The sequence below is a fragment of the Onychostruthus taczanowskii genome, unplaced genomic scaffold (assembly GCF_017590055.1).
Source record: "Onychostruthus taczanowskii isolate IOZ18803 unplaced genomic scaffold, ASM1759005v1 scaffold118, whole genome shotgun sequence".
Classification (NCBI taxonomy): Eukaryota; Metazoa; Chordata; class Aves; order Passeriformes; family Passeridae; genus Onychostruthus; species Onychostruthus taczanowskii.
The window spans coordinates 611,959-635,336 of NW_024498329.1; the positions used below are offsets into that span (position 1 = coordinate 611,959).

General features: G+C 40.9%; 1 protein-coding gene across 1 annotated transcript; it reads left to right on the forward strand.

Annotated features, from left to right (window-relative positions):
- Positions 1-775: 775 nt before the first annotated feature.
- On the forward strand, positions 776-22,696 carry TSPAN3 (tetraspanin 3). The gene is made up of 7 exons (XM_041427652.1): positions 776-932; positions 11,759-11,950; positions 12,984-13,058; positions 16,598-16,699; positions 17,015-17,167; positions 17,426-17,509; positions 21,753-22,696. Exons 1-7 carry the CDS (start codon positions 870-872, stop codon positions 21,843-21,845), a joined length of 762 nt encoding a protein of 253 aa, XP_041283586.1. The 5' UTR covers positions 776-869; the 3' UTR covers positions 21,846-22,696.
- The last annotated feature ends 682 nt before the right edge of the window (positions 22,697-23,378 follow it).

Here is a 23,378-nt window from a genome sequence, read left to right on the forward strand (position 1 = left end):
TGGTTTGATTAGTGAGACAAAAGAAAAAGGCCCTTAAAATGAAGGGCTGGATCCTGGCCATGCTAAAATAAAGTATATGTATAAATTGGGCAGCAAATCTTGGATTGGTGTTACCACTTCTAGAAACCATTCATGTATTTAATTTCTTAACTCACTTTTCCTTTGCTCTTCGCTGGAAAATACTGCCCTTTTTGGATGTGTCCAAAGCGCCCAACAACTACCAGCGCCTGCATTTTCCTGACAGTTTGTGCGGTTCTGAGCCACACCGTTTTACTTCACCGGGACACTCCTCCTCCAGCAGCCACACGCCCGGGCCGTGCGATGCCGGCTGCCCTCCTCCCGAACACGGCTCTCCCTGCCCGCCGCCCGGCTCTCCGGCCCTCGCGGCCCCTCAGGGCACAGGCCGCCCGTCAAACCTCCCCTCAGCCGGCAATCGGGCGCCTTATTTCCTCAGGAGCCGAAGGTCTCCGGAGGATGTCACCAGCTTTACGGTGCAGCTTTTTGAGGGAGGATGTGTGTGAATGTTCAGAGTTCTTTGGCACCTGTTTTAGGACCGTAAGGTAGTCGGAAAATTATCGCTTCAGGCGCTGAACGACAAGCAGAGCCTGTTTGTTACACTGCTGCTCGCGTTCCGAGGCTAGAGGGCAGGGCTAACCTCCCCCTCACAACAACGCGCCATCGGGGCCGCCGAGACGCAACACCTCCTGAGGGCGGGACCGCGTTAAGGGGGAGCGCTTCGCCATCTTAGGTGCCTCCGCCCCCTCGCGCCACGTGACGCGAGCGGCCGCCATCTTAGCTGCCCGCGCGGCCGGGCGGTCACGTGCGGCGGCGCTGAGGGACGCGGGGCCGGGCCGGGGCTCTGCGGCGCCATGGGGCAGTGCGGCATCACCTCCTCCAAGACCGTCCTCGTCTTCCTCAACCTTATCTTCTGGGTAAGTCCGGCCGCGCCTCGCGAGAGACGGCGGCTCCGGGGTTCCAGGTCGGAGCCTGGCCCCTAGAGCGCTGCGGGCCTCGCTCAGGAGCCTGCCCCCCGCCGCCCCGCAGGGGTTCAGATCGTATTTAAACTCTTTATGTCTAACGGGCGTTCCGAGCCCCTTCGCGGGCTGTGGGCGGTCGGTGCTGGCGCAGTCCCTTCCCTCGCAGTCCTCCTCCCGACTTCCAGGGTGGGGGGAGCTGAACCCGGCCTTGAAGGTTTAACGAGCTCTCGGTAGAGGCTGTTGTGTAAGCGCATACAGCCTTTTTCTCTAGCATTATTGAGCTGCTCGTGTCTCTGGAGGTCTCTGGCAGTTCAATTTGTTGATTTTCGTGGCGCTCTCGTGGCCCCCTGGGTTGGGCTGTCCGCGGCGGGACATCCCGAGCGCTCCGCGGGACTCCGGGGCGCCGTTCTCCTCCTGCGGCTGGTAACGCGAAATGTGGAATTAGATCTTCATGTATTTATGCGTCATGTATTCCACTAGCCACACTGTAGTATGTATGCATCGCTGAAACTTCCCACGGCTACAGTGACAGTAAGACAAAAGCTTACAGAAGGGGGACAGTAGGTTGCTGTAAATGACCTTTTCCAGGATGGACATACAGGCTCTAGCTTGGCATTGTATTCACTCTAACAATTGGCTTGTCAGAATAGCGTAACTCTCAAATCATATTAAAGAATAGTTTGTGAAATTTTCAAGCATTCCCTTTGTGCATTTAGGTACTGCATTATTCCTGCTCTAATCCCAACTCCAGGAACAGAATATCTGTTGTCCCAGCTGTTCAGAGATTACATCTTCGAAAACGTAATAGTGGGTAGCAAGCTGTTGGACCATAAAAGTATAGCTATATATAGCTGCTTCATTTATTATTGAAAGTCATATGAAATCTTACTAGCCTTACAAAATGACTGTTCTTGTCTGAATTTTTACGAAGGAATGCTCCTTAAGGGTGCCTGGAAATGAATCACGTTCAGGGAAAATGCATATCTGCCCATTCTTACCGGCATTTGCCTATACAGCTCTTCTGGGAGAGGAGCAGTGAAGGTGAGGCACATTCGGCTTTAAGTGGTGCAGATTAGAAGTTTGTAATTCTGGCTGAGGTGCACAGGCTCCATTCTTATCTTTAAAGTAAAAAGTCGTGACATCAGTCTCTTAGTGCAGCCTAAGATTGGAATCTGCTTTGTTGGGTGTGGCTTTTTGTTTCATGCATAGTTGCAAGTGACGTTTTGAAAGCTCTTTAACGACTCCTACGTCGTACTTAAAAGTTTTTGACTGGACACAGTTTTTGTGGGTCGCCTTCTTGATGGCACCTTGAAGTAGATTTTCCTGTAGTTCTGTTATAGACGAGGCTCTGTTTGGAGTAGATGAGCACAAGTTCTGTGTGCAGTTTCTCCTCTGCTCCAGAAGCTTTGTGATATGTATTGTTAGTTGTCTGCTGCATTTAGTAATTTAGCTGCATGTTGGAGTTTGGAATTATTCATTTCATACAGTGGTGGGGGTCAAAGGTATCTTGTGTAATGCTGAACTTCGTGCTTTACAATTTTTGATTACTTTTGGGACAAACTTGGCTTAATTTAAAATGGGCAGACTGTATTTGAAGAACAGCAACACAACAGTATTTAGATAAGATGTACTTCACGTCAAGTTAAAATGTCATCAATCTTGTATTCTGCAAGCCACCTCCAGCCTAAGAAGTCGGCATGTGCTGATAGCTTTTTGGCAGATAAGTGACTGGGTTGCTTGTGTTGGAGCAACCTTGCAGCTCATCAGCTGCATGTAGAATGAGGCAGGCTTTCTGAAAGTGAGTTACAGAAATCAGTGGTGCTCCTTTCTTTCACAAGCTAGAGTCAATAGCTCATTTGTTGACTGAGCTGTGTATGTTAACATTTGGTGCTCTTCTAGTTGGCAGTGGAAGTGCTTCTGTGCTGTTAAAGGAAACTTTTCCTTGTCGTACTGTAGTTCCAATATTGGTAATTAGATCATTGGGATTTCCTGAAACTTGACAGTAGACAAATGCCTAGAATTGGTCAAGTAACTATGAAATCTCCTTTAATTGCTTTTGTAAGTTTACTGTCTTTAAGGTTTCATGCACCATTCTTGTGTGTTATCACTATCTTCATGGTCACCTGTAGGAATAGCAAGTTTTGACTACACAGTGGATTATAACTTCCCCCTCTGGGAAGTTATAACATGGATCTGTTACTTTTGGGATGATGGGAATGCTCAGAGAGATTTTATATCTGTCTAATGACTGAGATGTTCAGAAAGTGATCAGTGCTGTGAAGAAATAGCAGAGATTGTTTTACTTGTTTTACTTTGAAGTCTTGGTTCTAACTTTTACAAATGTCTTTCAAGTCTGAAAGTAGCAGATCAGACCTTGCTGACAGGTGACAACCACTTGCCACCTACAGCTACTGATTGCAATTCCACAAGTTCATCTCACTTTGAAGAGTCTTGTGCTACTTGTTAAATTTTTGTTGACACTATAAAAAGTCATTTATTGTCTTGTGAAAGCATCTTTCTGCTGTGTAAAATTCTTACATTAATTATACTTTCCTACATGTTAGTAATACTTCAGGATTTTTATTTCTTAAAGAAAATAGGCTGTGAAAGCTGTCTAAAAGCAGGGCAGGTACTAGTTTATCATGTAGAAAGCTGAATGGACTTTACTCACCTTTCCACATTTTTGGTGTGGTATTTTCACAGTTCAGCTGAGTTGTATTTGCAGGGGTGTTGGGCAAGCATTGAGTGCATCTTCTGCAAGTGCCCATATTGCCTTTGAAATACAGCTCTGTAAGGAAACAGTATCAGGACTGGTAGTCATAAAGAGTAGCAGAGTGTAAATTTTGTGTGCAAGGCGTGCTTGAGTTTTGGGTAAAACTCAAACTTTGGTCAAAGACTTGAAGATTGAAGATCAAAAATACTTTACCAAGAAATGCATTGCTATGAAGCATCAGGTAAAACTTGCCCTCATTAGACCAGGGAGTACTGATCTGATTAATAGTTTATTAGTGTCTCGTTGCTGTGAGTTAATTTTTGGGTTGGTATGATAAATGGCAAAGGAAAGCCAGTCCTTCAGTTGACCTTTGCCTTAAGTTTGCCCAAGACGTATTTGTTCAGCTGGTGACTTAATTTAGGGGATGGATGCTGAGCCCTTTAAGGAGGGGTATTGCATGGGAAGTACTTTGTATTTGTTCAGCTGGTGACTTCATTTAGGGGATGCTGAGCCCTTTAAGGAGGGGTATTGCATGGGAAGTACTTGTGATGTGAAAGGCAATACAGCTTAGAAGTAAAGTAATGTAACTTCTAGTACATATATCTTCATAATTAGCAAGATTTTTTGTTACCTTGATGACATGTTGATAATGATTAATTGCAAGAAAAAAATTATAGTAAGGTATTTGAGAATAGCATGTTCTTCAGGACACCTCCTAAGTTAAGGTCTGCATAATTTTGAAAGAGAAAGAAATAGATTTACCTGGAACAAATATCTAAATACTGCTGTCAAATGTGTTTATTTGTGTGCCCTTAATTTAAGGCTTCATGGTGTGACTTGCATAATTCAGTTGAAACCAGTGTGAAGAGAAGATGAAGACAAAAATACTAAGGAAGTTTTTTCAGTCTTAGTTTAGTTCATAGGAGAGAATGCTAAAATATTCAGAGTTCCATGGGGTCTTGCTTCAGAAAAGGGAATCTATTTTATATTCCCAAGGAATCTATGTGCTTTGACAACCTGCTCTGCTAAAATAGTGCCAGATATCCTGTGCTTGCTGAGGTTTTTATCTTTCACCTTCGTGTCCTTCTCCTTGAGAAAAGGAATGAGCTCTGCTGCTACAATATCGTCAACTGAGTAGTGGCAAACTGTTTAAGTTGTTCTTGTAGTATTTAGCTGGCTTGAAATCATTACTTTGACATTTCATTTGACTAAGCTGTTAGAAAACATGCTTGGTATGATTGTTTAGAGAAATTGTAGAGCACAAATACTTTCTGCAGGTCTGTGCTCACCATAGTGCAGAGTATGGGGAAATGGAGGATTTTTTCAGAGGAGCTGCAGCAGTCAATGTGTGTGTAATATGTTTAGGGATTTCTGCTAGGAAAAAAAACAAAGAAAATGAAGCAATGGGAAAATTCATTCAAATTTAGTAGTAGAAAGGAAGATGAGCATTCAGTTTCTCTTACACATAGCAATAAGCCCAGTAATTCCTCCTGTTTATTGTGAGCTTGAAAATAGTTACTGCTCTGGACTTTAAAACAAATTTCTTGAGAGTTCTTTGGTGATCAAAGACTGTAATTGATGGATAATCCCAGAGGTAACTTTGCAGGGATTACTTGTCCAAGGCCCTTTTGTCAAAGACCGTTGTTTCTGGATGTAGAAATGTAATGTTTTCTGCTTCTACCACTATGGTAGTGTGAAGAGAGTGTATCCTTCAGGATTGTATATTGGTTTGGAATCCTGTGCATTAAAAAAATCAAGATTTAAAACTCTGAAGTGTTGTGCCCTCTGAGTGATTTTTCTTACAATATTTGAATATGAATTTTCAGATAGCAAACATGGGCCAGGTCCTGAATGTTAGTTATAAATACTTTGATGTGCTTTTAAGCAACATGGTGTGTCATTCATGTTTCCTTACAGGACGAGTTTCAGGTCTTTGCCTGGGATTTTTCAGGATTTTTAGTATCTGAACTTGAGCTTAAAAGGTCTAATACCTAACAAAACCAAGTTGCAAAGCTAATGTGATACCTTTGAATAGTACAAGGCAATTGTATTATCACTTTACCCGATGAACTTGGAAGCAGGGAGTGATCATCATTGTTCTCCTGCAGAGCAAGGAACCTGGGAACAGCAGAGCAGCAGCTCAAGTTACAGCCCTGGTGACTAAATGGTGTAAAAGAATGGCTCTATTGTTGCCTTGGCTTCTAAAGGGTAGAAGACTCAGATGCTCTGCATCTTGCAATTAGTGGCGCTTTAAATATGTAATGCTGAATGCAAAAGCAGCCTAGCTCAGCCTTTTGCTTTAGCCTGAAAAGCCTTTGAATGCGAGGTGTTCGGGCACGGTGCTGCAGAACTGAATGTGGCTAGTACAGACAGAGCAGTCGGGCTTGCTTGAATTTCACAGGGCTTGCTTGTTTTATAAGTCTTAAAGATAGTTTTAACCGTGTTACAGAGCTGAACGGAATTGCTGTCTTTCTTCTCCCAGAAGATTTTATAAGACAGTTATAGCTCAGTGTTAAATTATTACTGTTGAGGACAAAGATAAGAGTGTCAGGAAACCGCTGGGTTCTAAGCTGGTTATGCATCAGTTTCAGGAACCAGAGAAAATACCAAGTGTGATATTGATATCAATAGGGGTGTGGGTTTGTTTGGGAGGGGAGTGGAGAGTTACACAGCAGTGAAGTGCTGGGAAAACTGTAAGAGAAATAAACACCATAGAGATCCTGTTGGGCCTTTGAGGTTAAGGAAATAAATTTTGAAGAACAGAAAGCTAAAAGGAAGACTTACAAATTTTTGTCATCCTCTTCTATTTATAACAATAATCAGGCTATGAGTACTCTAGTGTTGGAAAGAACCAAAAATATCAGAAGTACCCTAGAAGCCAAAAAATGGAGAAATGTGGGGAAAAAACCCACTTATTCAGGTACTGTTCCAAGAAGCCCAGAAATCTGGAGGCAGACCACAATACCTACGTTCCTGCTTGTGGATAGGAAATGTTCAGGAGTTGGTATGCGTAGACAAAAGCAACCATTAAAGAGGATGAAACTGATATAACTGTAGACTCTCAAAAATCCAGCCTGGAGTAGACATGTGCTTTGCTTTTTTAAAAAACGTGCTAGAAAGGCAGTGAGAACGAAGATACACTCACATTTAACATGAGGAAAGCAATAGACATGTTGGGAAAATTGTCTTAGAACAGGATCCAGGCAGAAAAGCTGAGGGTCTGTTAGTGTAGAAGGCTTTTTTCTTACTTTATCCTTAGGTTCTTTTTATCAAAGATGATGTAGGTAGTCTGTCAGAATATATCAGTGGGTGCAGTTAACAATCCCATGCTTGAAAGATATTTCCACAGTGGAATGAATAATTGGTTTAGAGTGGTGTCTGTGTTGCTATCAACATTTACCAATTGGCAGTGGCAAGGTTGGCAGCAGTAGGAATTCATAAGAAGGTGTCCTTAACAAAAATGTTAAATACTCCTCTTGTCTAATAGGAGCATTCACACCTTGAATATCAGGTGTGTTTTCTCCGAAGATTTCTCCTACTTTGCTGCTACCTTAATTTTCTTGTTCAGAGAGTATGTGTTTTTCTTAAAACAGTGAATAAAACAGACTCTGAAGGGACAAATACTATTCTTTGGCAGAGTTAATTGAAACAGTACCACAAAAGAAATCCAGAACTTCTGCCGTGTGTTCTGTTAGGGTCCCAAAGTGAAGAAAATTCCATAGCAAGGTGAAGAGTAAAAGTGTGGACATGTAAGTAGCGTTGATCAGATTTCTTTGGCAGTAACACTATTAGGTAGTGTAAAGAAAACTTTGCTTGTAAATGAAGCTGCAGTGTCCATGGTTGATAAATAAATGATCAGTGGAACAAGTTTAAATATCCTGCACTCATCATCTTAGGTAGCCACAATTTTGGCTTTCAAACTGTGGCAGCGTGTGAGCATTACTGAAAACATGAAAACAGTTATTGGTGTGTGTTTGCTGCCTACTTGGAAAACAAACAAGCAAACAGAACCCCTGAAACTGTTTCAAGGTGCAGCTGGCCAGAGTACAGCCTGTACACCTCAGGGACTGTGGGAGGTGAAAGCTGACTTTGTGAAGTAGCCATGAGCTTAAAGAGGCTGTCACCTCGATTTTTAACTGAGCTTTCCCAGAATGTGTTGAGTGATGCTTATCGTTTTGTCATTGGATCTTCCAGTTTTCCCTCCAGTTCTTTGTGTAATTGTTGAGCTTTTAATAACTCCATAGAGGCTCCAGCCAAAGCAGTAAAATCAATCCTTTTCTGAACTGTGAGAGATCTACGTGTCTGTGAAACTTGCTTCTGATTAAAAGGATGTTGACTTGCTCAAGCCTTTTGCAATGGGCTGTGTTCATTGACTGTACTTTTATATCAGTGTTTTTAAAGGTTAATTCATCCTAAAATAAGTGTGCTGCTTTAGGCTCAGAACTACGAGTTAGATGCAGACAACTGTAAAAGGATGTGTGAATGCTGAGTAACCAGTCATGTCCCTAGAGCATGCATGTTACCTGGCACAGATTCAGGAAATGCTGCCATCTATTCAGAGCACTGAGCAGATTAAGTTGGAGAATTCTTCCTTCAAGCCCTGTTTATCAAAGACTTGTTTGAACTGTGTGCAGTTCATATATTTGGCTTCCATTTAATGATAGGAAATACATGATTGTAAACACAGTAACTGTATATTCATTTGTCTTGGACTTGAGCAAGGTCGGACTTTGCAGATTTTCTCTTTACTCTGCAGGATGGTAAACACTGAGATCTAGATTATTTGATGACTTTTTCAGTTATCCTTATGTCTGTAGAGACTTTGGGTTCCTTAGATGATTCCTATTTTGAGATAGATGGTTTGAGCACATGGAACTATTTTGGGTGGTTTGGGGTGGGTTGTTTGGTTTTAGGTGGGGGAGAGTCAGTTGGTTTGGAGTTGTTTTTGGTTTTTTTTCTTTAAAAAACACATGTATTCAACTTTGTACTTGGTTTGCAACAGGTAGTAAATGTGCATTTAACTGGTGCAGCCCTGGTCAACATAAACTGCACACTTTGTGTGGTTAAAACTGCCCTCTCTGTCACAGTGTTTATGTTATTTATATCAGTGGATGACGCTGTGCTGGGACCTCGTGTTGGAGCTGCTGAGCTCTGAAGAGGGAGGGACCTGGTGCCAGTGCAGTCCCATTGACTGAACACCTCGGAGCAGTCAGCACAAGAACTGTACCTGTACCTTAGTTTCACTCAAAGTGACTCCTCTTAGACACTCCTAAGATGCACATCCAGTGATGCAAGCCAGAAGGTAGTAAGATAAAATCGTCAAAAGTTGAGCAAAAAGGATTGCTTCAAAAGCACTTTTCTTGTCCCAGCTAAAGCACTTCAGAGACCTCCCCCTTGCTGGTTTAGAGCAGGCTGAAATAAACAGTCCCGTGGTTGTGATATGAAAGGAAAAGGGAGGTCATCTCAAACTTGTTTATGTGGTAACTATCCGGGTAGTGTTGCTGTTTTCATTGTTCTGTGATAGATTAAGTCCTGCACCTGTCCAAAATCAGTGTTCAACAGTGATACATGGGGAAGGAGTTTTAATCTTCATGGCTTTTAAACCTTGTGCAAGCCCCAGCAGGTACCTCTGCTGTCAGGACCTTCCCCCCTGCAGATTACTTGTTGAAGAGGTAGCAGCAGTAGCTCTGAAGAGTATGGTCACTTTATCACAGAGGCAGTGTCTGTTTCAGAAACACCAGTTCCTCAACATTGTTCAGAAGTAAAACCTAAGGCCCAGTGCTGTCATGGATGATTAGTCATTCTTGTACCATGTGTGGAAGGGATTTAATGAAGTATTCAAACCAGACAGCTTTTAATCTGTCTAAAGGCTGCAAAAGCAATGTTTCTTAAAATGCATGTGTTTCTTGAAGTAGGGAAGGAAAGATAACACCTGTAGACAGATTGGATTTTTCTTTTTTTTTAAGGCTAAACTCCTTTTACTTCAAATACATTGTTCAAATGCATGTGCTTATGCATTTTATGATGCAGATTTTTCTTAAAGAGGAAGCCAGTTAAATTACAACAAAAGAAGGACAAAGGAGTTCACAAATGGTTCTGATTTCAGCTTTTTGGTATATATCCTTTGCCTGGTGCCAACCACAGCTGTGGTTTTTCATCAGCTACCTTGTAACATACCATATTTCTAACAAGCATTTTAACTCTTAGAAATAGGGGATTACATCACTGGCCTGCCATTCACATGCTTCATTGCTAGGCAACAGTTAATGTAATTCCATTGTTCAGTGACACTACTTTGAGTCTTTGCTTTGTGTACAGAAAGTGTGTGTCTGCATGTTGCCATGTTGTACCTAATATGGCAGGGTTTGTACAGATGGATTAGCATTTCAACATCTTCTGTGCAAGGGGGTGATTTTGCAACAGCTTGTTCGCTCTTGTCTGGAAAAGATGTCTTGCTCTTGGTCTTTGTTACTGAATTTTCAGTTTTCCCTCTCCTTATATGTACATAGCACCTTTTATTGGATGAATGTGAGCCTCCTGGATGCCTTTAAGATTCCTGCAGAGTACACAATTACTTCTGCTGCAGAAAAAGAGGTGGTGAGGTCAAATGTATTGCTGAGATCCATGAAGATGATGATACTTTTGAGCTGGCTCTTAATATCTTTTTCTTTGACATAGTGTTTCTGTAACAAAGTGCTGCAGGGAATATTCCATACATAAAGTAATATTCTGGTAGTGGTTGTGTGCTATTGTTTTATAGAAAGGAGTTGCAGTAATGTTGCAATACATCTAGCATGTAGTGGCAAACAGGGCTGAAATCCTGGATACCTTTTGTCTTGTGGCTTGTCTTGTTCTGTGCCACACTGAACAGGCTTCCCAAGGAGGACTTCCGAGGCTTGAGACTAATTCTTGAGCAGCCTGGTCTGAACTCATTGTTGAGCCTGCTTTGTGCAGGCAGGTGGGCTAAATGATGTTCTGCTAGACTGAATTATGGATTAAGTCTCTGGTTGTGCACCAGCACAATCCAGCCTTGCAGTATTACAGCTGCTGGAAGCTGCTGTATCTGTGTCTGCCCTCCTGTTCACTGGCAGGGAGGGGGGAGTTGTGAGGCCAGTGAGTGGGAGCATTGGCTGGAGGCAGCCTGCAGTGTTGTCCCTCAGACTGGAACTGCAGTGTGTCACCTTCCAGCTGAGAGAGCTGTTGTGTCCAGGGTATCGGTTGGTTTGTAATAGGGACACTACCCTTCACAGCAGGATGAAATTCCCCAGGTCTTAGCCTAGCCATTGCATCTTCTGGGTGCATTGTTTTAGCTGGGCCTTGTACTGGGACATTGGAAAAGCCTGTCTTGAAACATTCAGATTATATTGGCCATCATTGCAAATTGCTATTTCGTTCTGTAGCAAGTGTGAGGGCAGTTAGGAAAGGCATTTATAAAGCACAAACTGATAAGGCCCTTATATTTAAAAATAAATGTGTTAGTTGGCTCCTCAAGCAACAGTTGTCTCTCACTAGCTCTGCTCAGCTTAAAGATAATGGAGGTATTGATGTGTTGGGATCGTTGTAACTGGGAGGGAGGCAAGGTCGTGGCAGACACATGTGAGAGCTGTGTCTTACTGTTTAAATATGGATAGTTGCAGATTTGTCCTACAAGGTTTATTTTGCAGTAATTTCAAGTTTACTGTTTGTGGTACTAGATTATCCTTTTTAAACAATCCTTCTGAGAACTTCAATTTTGCAAGTTTGTGGTACATTTCTGTAGGTATTTGCTTCTGCCTTTTAGTAGATGGTGGTTTGTATTTATTTCTGCCTGCTTTCTGGTTGGAATCAGATTCTTACAGTGCTGTGAACTCTTCAGAAATGCTGTTGTTTCTAGCAGTTCATCTTTCCCTGGCAGAGGTTGAAGTTCACAATGAGTACACCTATTTTATTGTAACAGTAAGTCATAGACAGTAACTGGCAAAATTTTTGAGGAGCACTACTTTATGGTGTTTGTTAAAATAATTGTTACCTTGCTGAAGGACGGGCTTGGTGTTCCAAGGAACTTACCCTGTTTTTGTGCCTGTTGCAGGCAGCAGCAGGCATCCTGTGCTACGTGGGAGCCTATGTGTTCATCACATATGATGACTATGATCACTTCTTTGAAGATGTCTACACACTCATTCCAGCTGTTATCATCATAGCTGTGGGAACGCTGCTTTTTATTATTGGACTGATTGGGTGCTGCGCTACCATTCGAGAGAGTCGCTGTGGCCTGGCTACGGTGAGTGCTCAGCTCCTACAGTGTCTTGGCCTGGTGTAGGTTTGGCTGCCTTCTCTCTTAATAAACTCCTAAAATAGTACTTGAAGTTTTTTTCTTTATGGCCTTAAAAGTTATCTGCTTAATTTTTTTAGGAACGTCTTATTTCAACTTTCTGTTCTGAATAAAGGTGTTAAATTAAACAGTTGTAGCAGCAGAAGGCATCTCAGTTTTACCTTTTTTAGAACTGTGGCAATCTCATTAAAAAGTGTAAAACCATATGATTAAGTCATAACAGTTTTTAAATCTCAATTTTATCTGTTGTGGTTGAAAAGCTGAATTGGACAGAAAAGTGATTCAGGAGCCTTCTTGCTTTAAGTGTCTTGCATCAGGGTTAACTAGGGTTGTCATAATGCTTGATTATTTTCTTCATGGCTTACTTGGAGCACTTGGTTTGCAGTATTTTATGCCCTGTGTTTCTAAGTATTTGACCTGTAATTTTAGCTTGAAAACTAGGTAGAGAAGAGGAGAGGCTGGTATTTGAATTGTCCCCACAGGAGGGTTTGGGGCTTCTTTTGTTAAGTGCTGTGTAGACTTCTTTTAAAGGTGCTCTTAAATATAGCAAGACAAATGCATAGCTTGCTGTCTTTTCCAGCTCAGTTGTTACAGAGCTTAATCTTAAGAAACATTCCCTTAGTCCATCTACCACTCTAAGTAACTGCCTGGGTAGCCTCTCTGATGGGACATTCCTATTTATCTAGCAAAGAAGATTGAAAGAAACACTTGATTAAAGACCTGCAGTATGGCATTTTCAGTGCTAATGACAGCTGGACTTGCCTGACTGGGCAGCTTCTTATTACTTGGTGAAGCTGTGAAGACTAAAGTTTCTTGAATGAATTCTGGGCTCATCTGGTCAATTTAAGTGCCTGCATTAAATTATCTGTTAAATCAAAACCTTGAGGCAAAAATAACTTTAAATAGAAAAATCTGTGTGGAGCCTTTGATTAGGCAAATGAATGAAACTCTTGGCACAAACACTTTTGATTGTATTTTGCAGTTTGTGATCATCTTGCTCTTGGTTTTTATCACCGAAGTTGTGGTCGTGGTTCTTGGATACATTTACAGAGCAAAGGTAAGATCTACTCAGTTTCAGTAATATTTTGTTGTGGATTCTGACCATAATACAGAAGTGTAATCTTTACTGTGTTTGATTGTGTAGAACTGTTAATGGGTGTTTGTTAAGGGATTAAAATCAGACACCTGAGTGGATTAATTTGTGATACCAGTACTTTAAAATTTAGAACATGAATGCAGAGAGCTATCTTGTAGGCAAAAAATTACCTGGAACACATCATTAACAGTTAAACAGGAGAAGGGAGTCACAGCAATTGATACCTTTACATTTTCCAGATGGTCTTCTAATTTGTTTATGCTTTGACTTTGTGAATGATTGAGGCTACACAATATTTGAACATAGGGCATATTTTTTTTGATAGGCAATAACTTCAATGTTGTCCTGTGTTTTGATGTGCAAACTAACGCTGCTTAATGATAAAATGAAATAGATTGAATGTGTTAATGTATGCTTTCTAGCATTACTCAGGTTGTTGACAGGGATTATAGCTAAACAAATTGCAACTTTTCCCACTGTTTATTTAATGGAATTAAGAAACAGGACCAGGAGAATGAAATCAGATGTGTTTCTTCCAGCATAATACATGTTGGAAAGATATTGCATGGTATTAGAGATGCTGCAATGTAACTTGAAGAAATTTCTAACCTGCACGGTTTACTAGCTTTTGATATGTCTGTATCTAAATTCTGGGGGAAAAAAAAGACCAGAGAAGGCATTTTAGCTGTGATGTGGAGCATGTTTGTAGTGTAGGACACTCGGAGATATCTTACCAGTAGGCTGAATTACAGTGCTGTTGTCTCTTTGGCCTTTTGTGAACAACACAGGTTCAGCATTCTCTCCTCCTTGCTTTCTCCTGCTATCCTGGAACAAACGGGGAGCCAGCTTGGAAGTAAAAGTGGTGTTTTTGCTTGGGCTCCAGGGAATGCTGCTTGGAGTAAGCAGCTGACCACAGGACCTTGAAGTGTTTGTGTTACAGACCTGGTGCATAACACTTAGAAGAGGCTGCTTCAACAGAAGTGCTCTACTGGCCGTGCTTGAACTCAGAATATGTTTTTCTCATGCTTTGCATTTGATTTCTGGTATCTTGGCAGTGAACTGAGATGATCATTGGGGATTCTTAAGTTTGTAGTGGAAGTAGACCTTAGAAGCCACTGAGGAAAGCACTACAATTCCAGGGGAGTAGGAAGTGGGTTCTTACATGTGATCTCAGTGGTTTCCTTCTGTTTCAGTACTTGCAGAGGAATACTTCAATATGTGCAGGAATTAGCATGGATCTGATCTGGACTATGCATAGTCATCTCACTGTCTTCCATGTTCCCATCTTGAAGGGACTTGCTCTTTTTCAGTGAGCAGTATGCACAGCAGATTCATGCATCTGCCTTGCCCAGCTGTGTGTTCCTGTTCCTTCTCTTTTTTTGGTTTGCTGTCATGCAGTATTCACTGCAGGAGGTAATGCAGGGCCAGAGCTTGGGAGAAGAGGGAAGGTTGTCTGGTTTTGGTGGCAGCCTGTTAAGCTGTTTGTGGAAGTCAGTATTTGAAAACTGAGCCTTAAATCTTTGGAAAAGACAGACAGGTTTTGCTAGTAAAGATGGCAATTTTCTAGTACCCTGCAGTGTCTAGCATCTTAAACTACGGTTTCAAGTGTTACAGAAATAAACAAATAAATTTATTACCAGTGAGCTGGGAGAGGAAGTCTGCTTAGCCTTCTGATTATTTTTGCCAGGATAAATAAGTCAGCTTTATGCTTTGTTAATTTTGGTCGGTTGTTTCTGACGTGGTATGTATATACATCTGTGGGAGCCTTGTTTTGGTTTTTCTAAAGGCACCTGAATCATGTTAGAAGTACTTTGTGTTCACCATACAAACTTGCAAACAAAAGGAAAGATTAAAGTCATAGCAGTTGTAACATTGGGCATAATGCCTCAAGGAAGTGGCACTGTGCTCTCTTAAGATACCATTATTGATCTGAAAATTGCTTAATTTTCCAGCATCCCTCTGTAAACCCATTGTTGATCCTATTCAGACTTTTTCAGAGCCCTGTGAAACGTGCCCAGGCCCTGCTCAGATGGGCTGAGCTGCTGCAGAGCCTCCCAGCATTGGTCCTTAGCTGGAAAAGTCAGACTTTTTGGAAGTGCCAGTAGGGAATAAAAGGCTTGGTTGTTTGAGGACCTGCAGGCTTTTTTTCTTCTGGGTGGAGGGGTTCACTCTATTCATTTTTCACTAAACCTGCCAGTTAACTAGAGCTAGTGATTTATCTTTGGATTTTAGGGAGTTTGCATGGATTTCAGGCATAATGTTGCCCTGATTGAACTGCAAGCCAAATGATGCACAAGCACTGAAATAAATTATTTTAAAATATATATGGCAAATTGAACAGCTGTTTTGAGTTGGAGTTGTGAATCAAATTAAATCATCAAACAATTGCTTTTAAACTGGTCTGAAACAAGTTGCCTGTCCAGGCTACATTGACTTTATGCATATCTATCTTGAAATAGGCAGCATTCTTGAGGAGGGGGTGGTGGTGAAATTCAGCTTGTGGTATTGCTGCAGAAAAATCTTCCATTGAAGTATTTAAAGGAATGATGTGTTGACAAGATCTTCCTACTGTAGCTTGCAAATCTGAAGAATATGCATGCTTAGTCCTCAGTCCTAAAATTGCATTCCTTGCACATAATTCCTGCTGAAGGTGATAGAAAAAAATCAAATCAGAGCTAATCTTAAAATTGCACAAATGTTTATCTGCACTAAACTTTGTATTGTTTAAGTAATAGTTTACAGTAAAATATAGTACTTAAAAGGTTCTAGTAAGATTTCCTCCAAGCCAGGCATCATAGAATGCCTTTTGAGGGGACAAGTGATGGTTCTAGAGTGGCATCCATTTCTAACACGTGCACTTGACAGCATCTTGACTCAGTTGCAGTATTTCTAAGACCTACTGCAGTAAATGTTGCTATGCACAATGTGCTGCCCTTGGTGTTCCTTGAGAAGCCCTGGGAGACTAGGGCTGAACAGACAGCCTGGTCACTGTAGGGTCAGCCAGAAGGCATCTTTGAGAATTTATTTACCTGTTCTTCAACCAGAAGAGTGGGTGGTATGACTTAGTACCTTTTGATCACGATATCCTCGTAGTCCCAAGGGGAATGAGTTTGCCCAGATGGTTATAATGGTTTTTGTTTGGAACCTTGAAGTAGAGAGGTGAGTGCATGTTCTCACAGACAGCCTTAACTTCATGAAATCTCTACCACACCGTCACAGGAAAAGCGTGTTTCTTTTCTGAGAGGCAGGCAAAGTAGCTTTGCCTAAGATCTGGAAGGTAGCTGCCTGGATTTTCCTTCTTCTGTAGCTGTAAGGTGGCAACATCTTAGCAAAAGTCAGGGTCGAACTTTAGGAAGCTGTACCACTGAATTATGCTGATTTCAGGTGATGGGGAGCTACCTTGGTTTCCTGAAATGCTGTAACTGGAAGCAAAATAATGTTACCTAACGTGTGCCTGTTTTTCTGGTGAGCTGATGCAGCTGCTTTCCTTCCCCTCCTAGGTAGAGGATGAAGTTGATCACAGCATTCAGAAAGTGTACAACCGATACAATGGGACCAATCCTGATGCAGCCAGTCGTGCTATTGACTATGTACAGAGGCAGGTGAGACGGCGAGATGTGGGCCAGTTTTCCACTCCTTTCTGTCCTTAAAACACAGAGGCTGCTGCTCTGCTGTTTGTGTACATGTCCTTCCTCCACTCTGACAACTCTAGGAAATTGCTAAATGGACAACTAATGGCTTTGTTAAAATTAATACTATTGCTGACAGGGAGATACATTTTTATATAATTAGCTATCTCAATCTGTGCTTGTACTCAAATATGTAGTACTTAAGTATTTTTCTGCAGTGGAACATAATATACCTGTCCTCTTGGTCTTGCAGTTAGAATTGAATTCTTTACCTGTCTGATTTTCCAGCTGCGCTGCTGTGGGATCCATAACTATTCAGACTGGGAGAATACTATCTGGTTCAAACAAACTAAAAACAACAGTGTGCCCCTCAGCTGTTGCAAAGCAGCCCTCAGCAATTGCACTGGCAGTTTGACCCGCCCCATGGACCTTTATTCAGAGGTAAGGCAGCCACAACATGAACTGACACAGCCACAATTCATTTTCTTTGGGAGAAACCAAATCTTGGGTGCATTTGCTTTAACAGAAAGTAGATGTGGTTATTCTTCTCTCTCCTCTTTTCATCTGTGAGTAATTTTCATGTAATTAATTTTTTTAGTATTAGCATTATCTTTCTGCTCTGTGTGATGCTTTTGGGGTTTTTTTGGTGTGTCTAAATATGATTGCCAGATTGATACATAAGAAGCCTACTTGTTTCAGGGGTGTGAGGCTCTGGTTGTAAAGAAGCTTCAGGAGATCATGATGTATGTCATCTGGGCAGCACTAGCATTTGCTGCTATTCAGGTAAGAGAATGCTCTTTATTTGTTAACTTCTTTCAAATTAGATCTCAACTGCAGTACAGTAATTACAGGTATGCACATACAGATAGTACCTTTTAACACAGAACTTCCCACTGCTATGGCATATATGTTCTGTTAGAGCTGAACAGTCAGTGTTCTATGCAGTAATCCACTCTGATGTAAATGGTAAATTATTTTGTGGAAACTTAATCATCTTGGTATTAAGTATCATAAGTGTCCTGTGATGGCATTGAACACTTGGAAGATTTTGCATAGTGTTTAATTTCCAACTTTTAAACGACTCATTTTTCATACTGTTTTAGAGGTACATTATCTTAATTGTGGTTCATGGTGTACAAATAATATCAGGACCACTCAGGAGATATCAAAACCCAAGGTTTTTGATAGTGTGCTCTGCTCGTGTGCAACTGGGCTTTGCTCTGTGTCTTGAAGATTTCTTGGGTTTTGGACATAAAGAGGCTCTAAACTGGAGACCCTTCCATGAACCTCGTTACAGTTACCCTGGTCATAGAAAGGTAACTGAGGAAATAAACTCATGTATGTATTAGTATTTATTAAAAAATGACTAGAACTGTCTCCCAAACATATTTGTAAAATTGAAATTCTGGATGCTCATCAACTGGCAGACTTAGTACATTAATGACATTATTTTCAGACTGTGCCTATGGTATGGTCTCTGAGCCATGTAGTGCTGAATCCCAGGAGACTTAAAAACTAATTTCAAAGTTACTTTAGTGCTCTTAATAGCATTTGAATTCAGAAAATACCTGTCAAGCCTGACAATTGAAGCACTTTCGTTTTCAAAAGCAGCTTTTGAACCAGATTGTATGTTTGAAGGTAAATCTTTTGCAAACAGTCTTGTGAAAAGAGGGTTCCCTTTGTATTTCAACGTTACAAGGATGTACTCCTAGTACTGTATACAGTCATGTTGAACTGTTCAGACCCAGACTACTTCAGCTGTGGAACTTCAAATTTGGTGAGATCTGTGCTCAGTCTCCTGAAGGGAAGGTATAGTTTTGTCTTCCTTAAAACTTTGGTTGTTAAAGCAATTCTTGGTCTGCTTGAACAATGAAACGTATTTGTGTACTGAAAATTGATGTCTTACCACAACCATAGTTACTGTGACAAAATTTTTTTATGTCAGGAAAAAAGTGTATCTGATGACACTGGCTGAGGAGAATCCCAAGAGGAGGCATTATTCTTAGTTCTGGACTTTGTGGGTTGATGAGCAGGCCTGCCCCAAAATGCAGCACAGTCAGAATCCTTTCTGGCCCTGGCCCAGAGTTTGACACATGCTTGCAATGGCAGTGTGGCTGCTTGCACCCTTCTGTTCAAAATGTTCTATTATTGATCTCCTGAAATTTGAGACAAAAGTTCTGACATCTTTGTCTTTGCCATATGGAATTCAAGTATGTACTTGGCTCAGTTCTCAGCAAAATGGTCTGTGGGCTAACTGAGAGAGAGATAGAATGTAAACTTCAGCACATGGCTGCAACTTGGGTCATACCCTGTAACCTTAGAGGAATAATTATGGGTTTTTTTACCATTTTGGAATTTTGCTACCTTCCCTATGCTGGCTGCACAGCTTCCTCTGAACAGATTATTTTGTTATGCAATGAGGCTGTTCAAAGTTCATTACCTCTGATAGCCTATAGTCAACAAATTTAACCTTCAGTAATTGCTTTAAAATTAAAAGACTTAGAGTATTTGTGCAAGGCTTGAAATTTATTGACAACTTAGTCTTTTCTGCATAGAAGCAATTTTTGGTATGTTCATGTTTCAGTTACCATGGGGATCTTCCAGTGTGCAATAATTCCCTGGCCCCAGCCACAGTGACAGCACAGAACTATTAATAGATAGGGAGCAAAGACACAGCTTTTTATGGCTGGTGATCATTTACAAAGGGCACCTGTATATACAGGCAGTGAATTTTTAGACAAAATAGGTTTGAGGAAAGATTGAATGTAGTTATTGCTAGCAGACAAATTTAAAACCAAAATTAATAAAAAAACTAAACAAACCTCCTGAATGCAGGAGGTGTCTAAACTTCCCTGAATGCTGTTGAAGAGGAGGATGCATGGATCCTTCCTCAAGTCAGATTTCTAAAATAGCAGTTCACAATATTAAATAGCAACCAAAGAGAAACAGACTCAAACGCCTGGAAATGTTTAGAGGTGCTAGCACTTTTTTAATGACATAATAAATAATGCCTGTAGAGAATGTGGAGATATGCGAGTCACTTCTTTGTTTATAGTGAATTCTGGGAATATGCTCAGAAACCTCCTAAAGGATATAAATGGTTTAAATAGTATCTTAGAAATTAATTGCATGAGGTTTTACTGTAGTACCTGAATGTTTGAGATTTCACATAACTGTATAAATTAAATATCTCCAGGGAGTCATTGAACAGGGCTGTCTTTGTGTAAATAGCTGTAAGTGTGCTGGATCTGCTTTTATTCATTTGATGTACATGGCTAGAATGAATTCTAGCGAAGGACTGAAGGAGGTGTTGTTCTGCATCACACTTCCCATTTTATCCTGGCTTTGAACAGCAGAGAAGTTTTTGTACGTGCAGGCTGTGAGCCTTCTTGAGAGTTCTGTAGCCACTGGCAACTTGCATAAACTCTGTTTTACAAGTCTAATTGAAGTGGGTTTAATTGTAGATATTCCCTTCTCACTGAGCAGGGCTGTGTCCGTGACAAGTCATTCTCCCATGTGACTTGTTTCCTCTTGCTCTGACACAAATTTATGAACCCAAGCACCCTGATGTAGTTGATGTCCCTGCTTATTGCAGAAGGGCTTGACTGGATGGCTCTTAAAGGTCTGTCCCAACCCAAACCATTTCATGATTCTGTGATAATATATTTAGGAGTCAGTCTGTGAGCTGCAATCACCTGAGTGCAGAAAGGTGCTGTTTTTAACAACAGCTGAAGTACCATACTTTGTTACTCTCATATGCTTTTTTAACCTGAGCTGCTTTCTGCTATAGATCCAAAGCTGATAATGCACTGCAGACAAAGCAGAGTATTGATCTTTACAGTTTGTTCCTTTCCAGGAAATTAAAAGCTCATAGTGGAATTTCATTATGCCTCTTCCTAACCACTGCCTATATAGATTTAGGATTTTTAAACATTTTCAGTCTTTCAGCAGACTGGACTACTATATTGTATGTACCATCATTTAGTTTTAAAACATGTTACACATCTCATGTTTGCATTGGCCTTTTTTGCATTGGTATTTTTAAAAAGTCAGTAATTCTCCTTTTGTCCCAGTACTACTTTCACTGGGCTTTTGCTGTATCAGAGAGGAAGATCTACACTTGTCTGCTCACCCATTTCATTCTAGTTTGCTTTCTGTCTGAGGGGTTTTTGTTTTTGTGGTGTATTTTTGGAGTGGGCTCTTTAAGAAATCGAGTTGTGTTCAGAGTGCTTTATAATCCAGAGATGGGACAGGAGCCTCCTGAAGTATTTGCATCTGTGAATCAACTTCCATGCATACAACCAAGGCAATACAATCTCATACTTTACTAGAAGCTATTGCCAGTTATTGTAAACCACAAAACACAACACTGTACCTGCTATTTTTTAGTTGCTACAGTCTTATTCTACCTTCAGTAAACATGCAACTTCTTTAAAATGCCACGCCCTGTATCCCTGATTATTCATGTGGTTTAAGTCTTATAAGTGGACACAGGGCAATCATACCCTAAATCCTGGTAAGCATGCCAGCACAGTTGTGGTGCTGTGAATTTTAACATGTCTAAAAGTGCATTATTTGCCTTAGATTTAAGCTTTCTAATATGACATGTTCACGGAGAAGTAGCTCTATGAAATCTCTTTCAAAAGCCCATTCTCAGCATAGCAGTTAAGCTGATGCATTTGAATTGCACTTGAATTTGCACTTGAAATACCAGATACAGCATCGAAAAAATCTGTACCTTCATTAAAAAACATTAGGAGTTTCTTCCATCTGAATCACTGAGGCAGAATACAAGTGGCTGACCAGAAGAAAGTCTTAAAAGTCTTGTCCAGGTAATCTCATAAGAAAATGAGGCTGAAGTCTGTGGCCCTGGGCGTTGGCAGCAGGAGACAAGGCTCTTTCAGGAGCGGTGGTTTGTTGCCATTGTTAGTTACAGTCTCGAAGCATGCTGGCAGCCTGTGCTGGGGCTGAGTCTCTTGAAGCATCTCCCTTGTTCTCAAGCTTGTTCTCTCTTTTTTCTCTCCAGCTTCTGGGCATGTTGTGTGCCTGTATAGTCCTATGTAGGAGGAGTCGGGATCCTGCCTACGAGCTACTCATTGCTGGTGGAACCTATGCCTAGAAGAGAATTCCAACATGCAGTTCAATCTTCCCCACTTCCCTGGAAGGTGAACGGGCCAGGTTTACTTCCACAGCTTTCTTGCCCCAAGCTTAGTCCAAGCACACCTTTCAGACATGAGGGCAGCCGCACTGTGCACTGGTGACGGGCAAAACAACAGCTTTACACAAACCCATACAATTACCTGTGACTTTCACTGTTTTAGCCAGCTATTCATGTATCTAAATGTTTTAGTATGCTAGTAAACTTTCTAATTTCAGAACCATTTGCAAGTTAAGTGTAATTTGGTTGATATGAAAGTCAAAGGATGTGTGCCTACTTTGGTAGATTACCTCTAAGCATTAACTGGCTGATTCTTGCATATAGAGAGAGGAAGTCTTAAACCTTCACTACATGGAACTTTTCTGGCCAAAGTTGTACAAAGGAAGCCAGCTGTATTTAATTTGAGAAGAAAAAATGTTTTAATCTTGCCCCTCACCAGTGTCACTTTTAAAAAAGAAAAAAACACTTAAGTCCAGTACACTTTATATGTAAAGAAATTGTAGGGGAAAAAAATAATCAATTTTAGGATTATGTGACTGCAATTTTAACCTTCAGAGATCCAGTCTTTCAGACATTAGTGGTTTAAAATACAAGCTGGCTTTTTGGGAGTATAATGTATGCACTACTGTTCTATAATGAAATATTTCATTTTTCTATGAAGAGCGTTTTATGTGTTGAGTGAACTGTTAGACTGTAGCCCTTCAATTGGTTTGGAAACAATGTAGCCATGTAGAGTAGCAAAGTGGTATGTGAAAGTGATCTCAACTGTAAATAATAAACCTGATTAAATAAATCTCTGTATATCCTCCCTATAAACATGTCTTGTTTTCTGTGTAAGATTCCAGTGTATTTGGTCCAATGGAGTCTGGGTGTGCTGGATACACAGACTGTGTGAAAACAACTGTTTGGGGTGGCTTCACTTCTATAGATCTCAATTTATGGTTTGCTGGAAACCTGATTGTATTGTATTTCTTCTTTTTATTTGAAACAATAGCAGTGAAACACAGAACAACAAACTTGGCTGAACTTGATGGAAAGTTTACATCTTGTGCATACAATTAAGGAAGAATTTGTTGCCTCCAAACAGTGGGTAATGAATAGCTTTACTGTAATTGCTGTATGTCAGTTATGTTTTAATGTGTCTTGCATTATTCAGATACTTAGTCACTGCCCTACTTTCAGTGTCTTCAGGTTCTTCCTCCTTTGCAGAAGCCAGGAATGCTCAGAATTTTTACCAGTTGCTGATGTACAAAGCAGACATGCTCAGCTAAACTGACATCAAGATAATCTCTAACTAAAGAAACATCACTCAAAAAGAAAATTCTAATGTGTACACACTTTTGAGGCCAGTGTGGTTTACTGGGGGATTTTTCTCAGTGCTGTTATACTGCTGTGGAAGTGTACCTATGGAAAACTGTGAACTTCTAAAGGTGGGTTTCAGATGATACTCCCTTGGGACTTAGATTTTCATTCTTAGTACAGCATGTGGCTCAA

Bases quoted from the DNA above. Each gene is read 5' to 3' on its own strand.
- TSPAN3 (XM_041427652.1), top strand. From the start codon at position 870: ATGGGGCAGTGCGGCATCACCTCCTCCAAGACCGTCCTCGTCTTCCTC. The intron at 17,168-17,425 runs GTAAGGCAGCCA...TACTTGTTTCAG, and splicing joins CCATGGACCTTTATTCAGAG to GGGTGTGAGGCTCTGGTTGT. The intron at 17,510-21,752 runs GTAAGAGAATGC...TTTTCTCTCCAG, and splicing joins TAGCATTTGCTGCTATTCAG to CTTCTGGGCATGTTGTGTGC.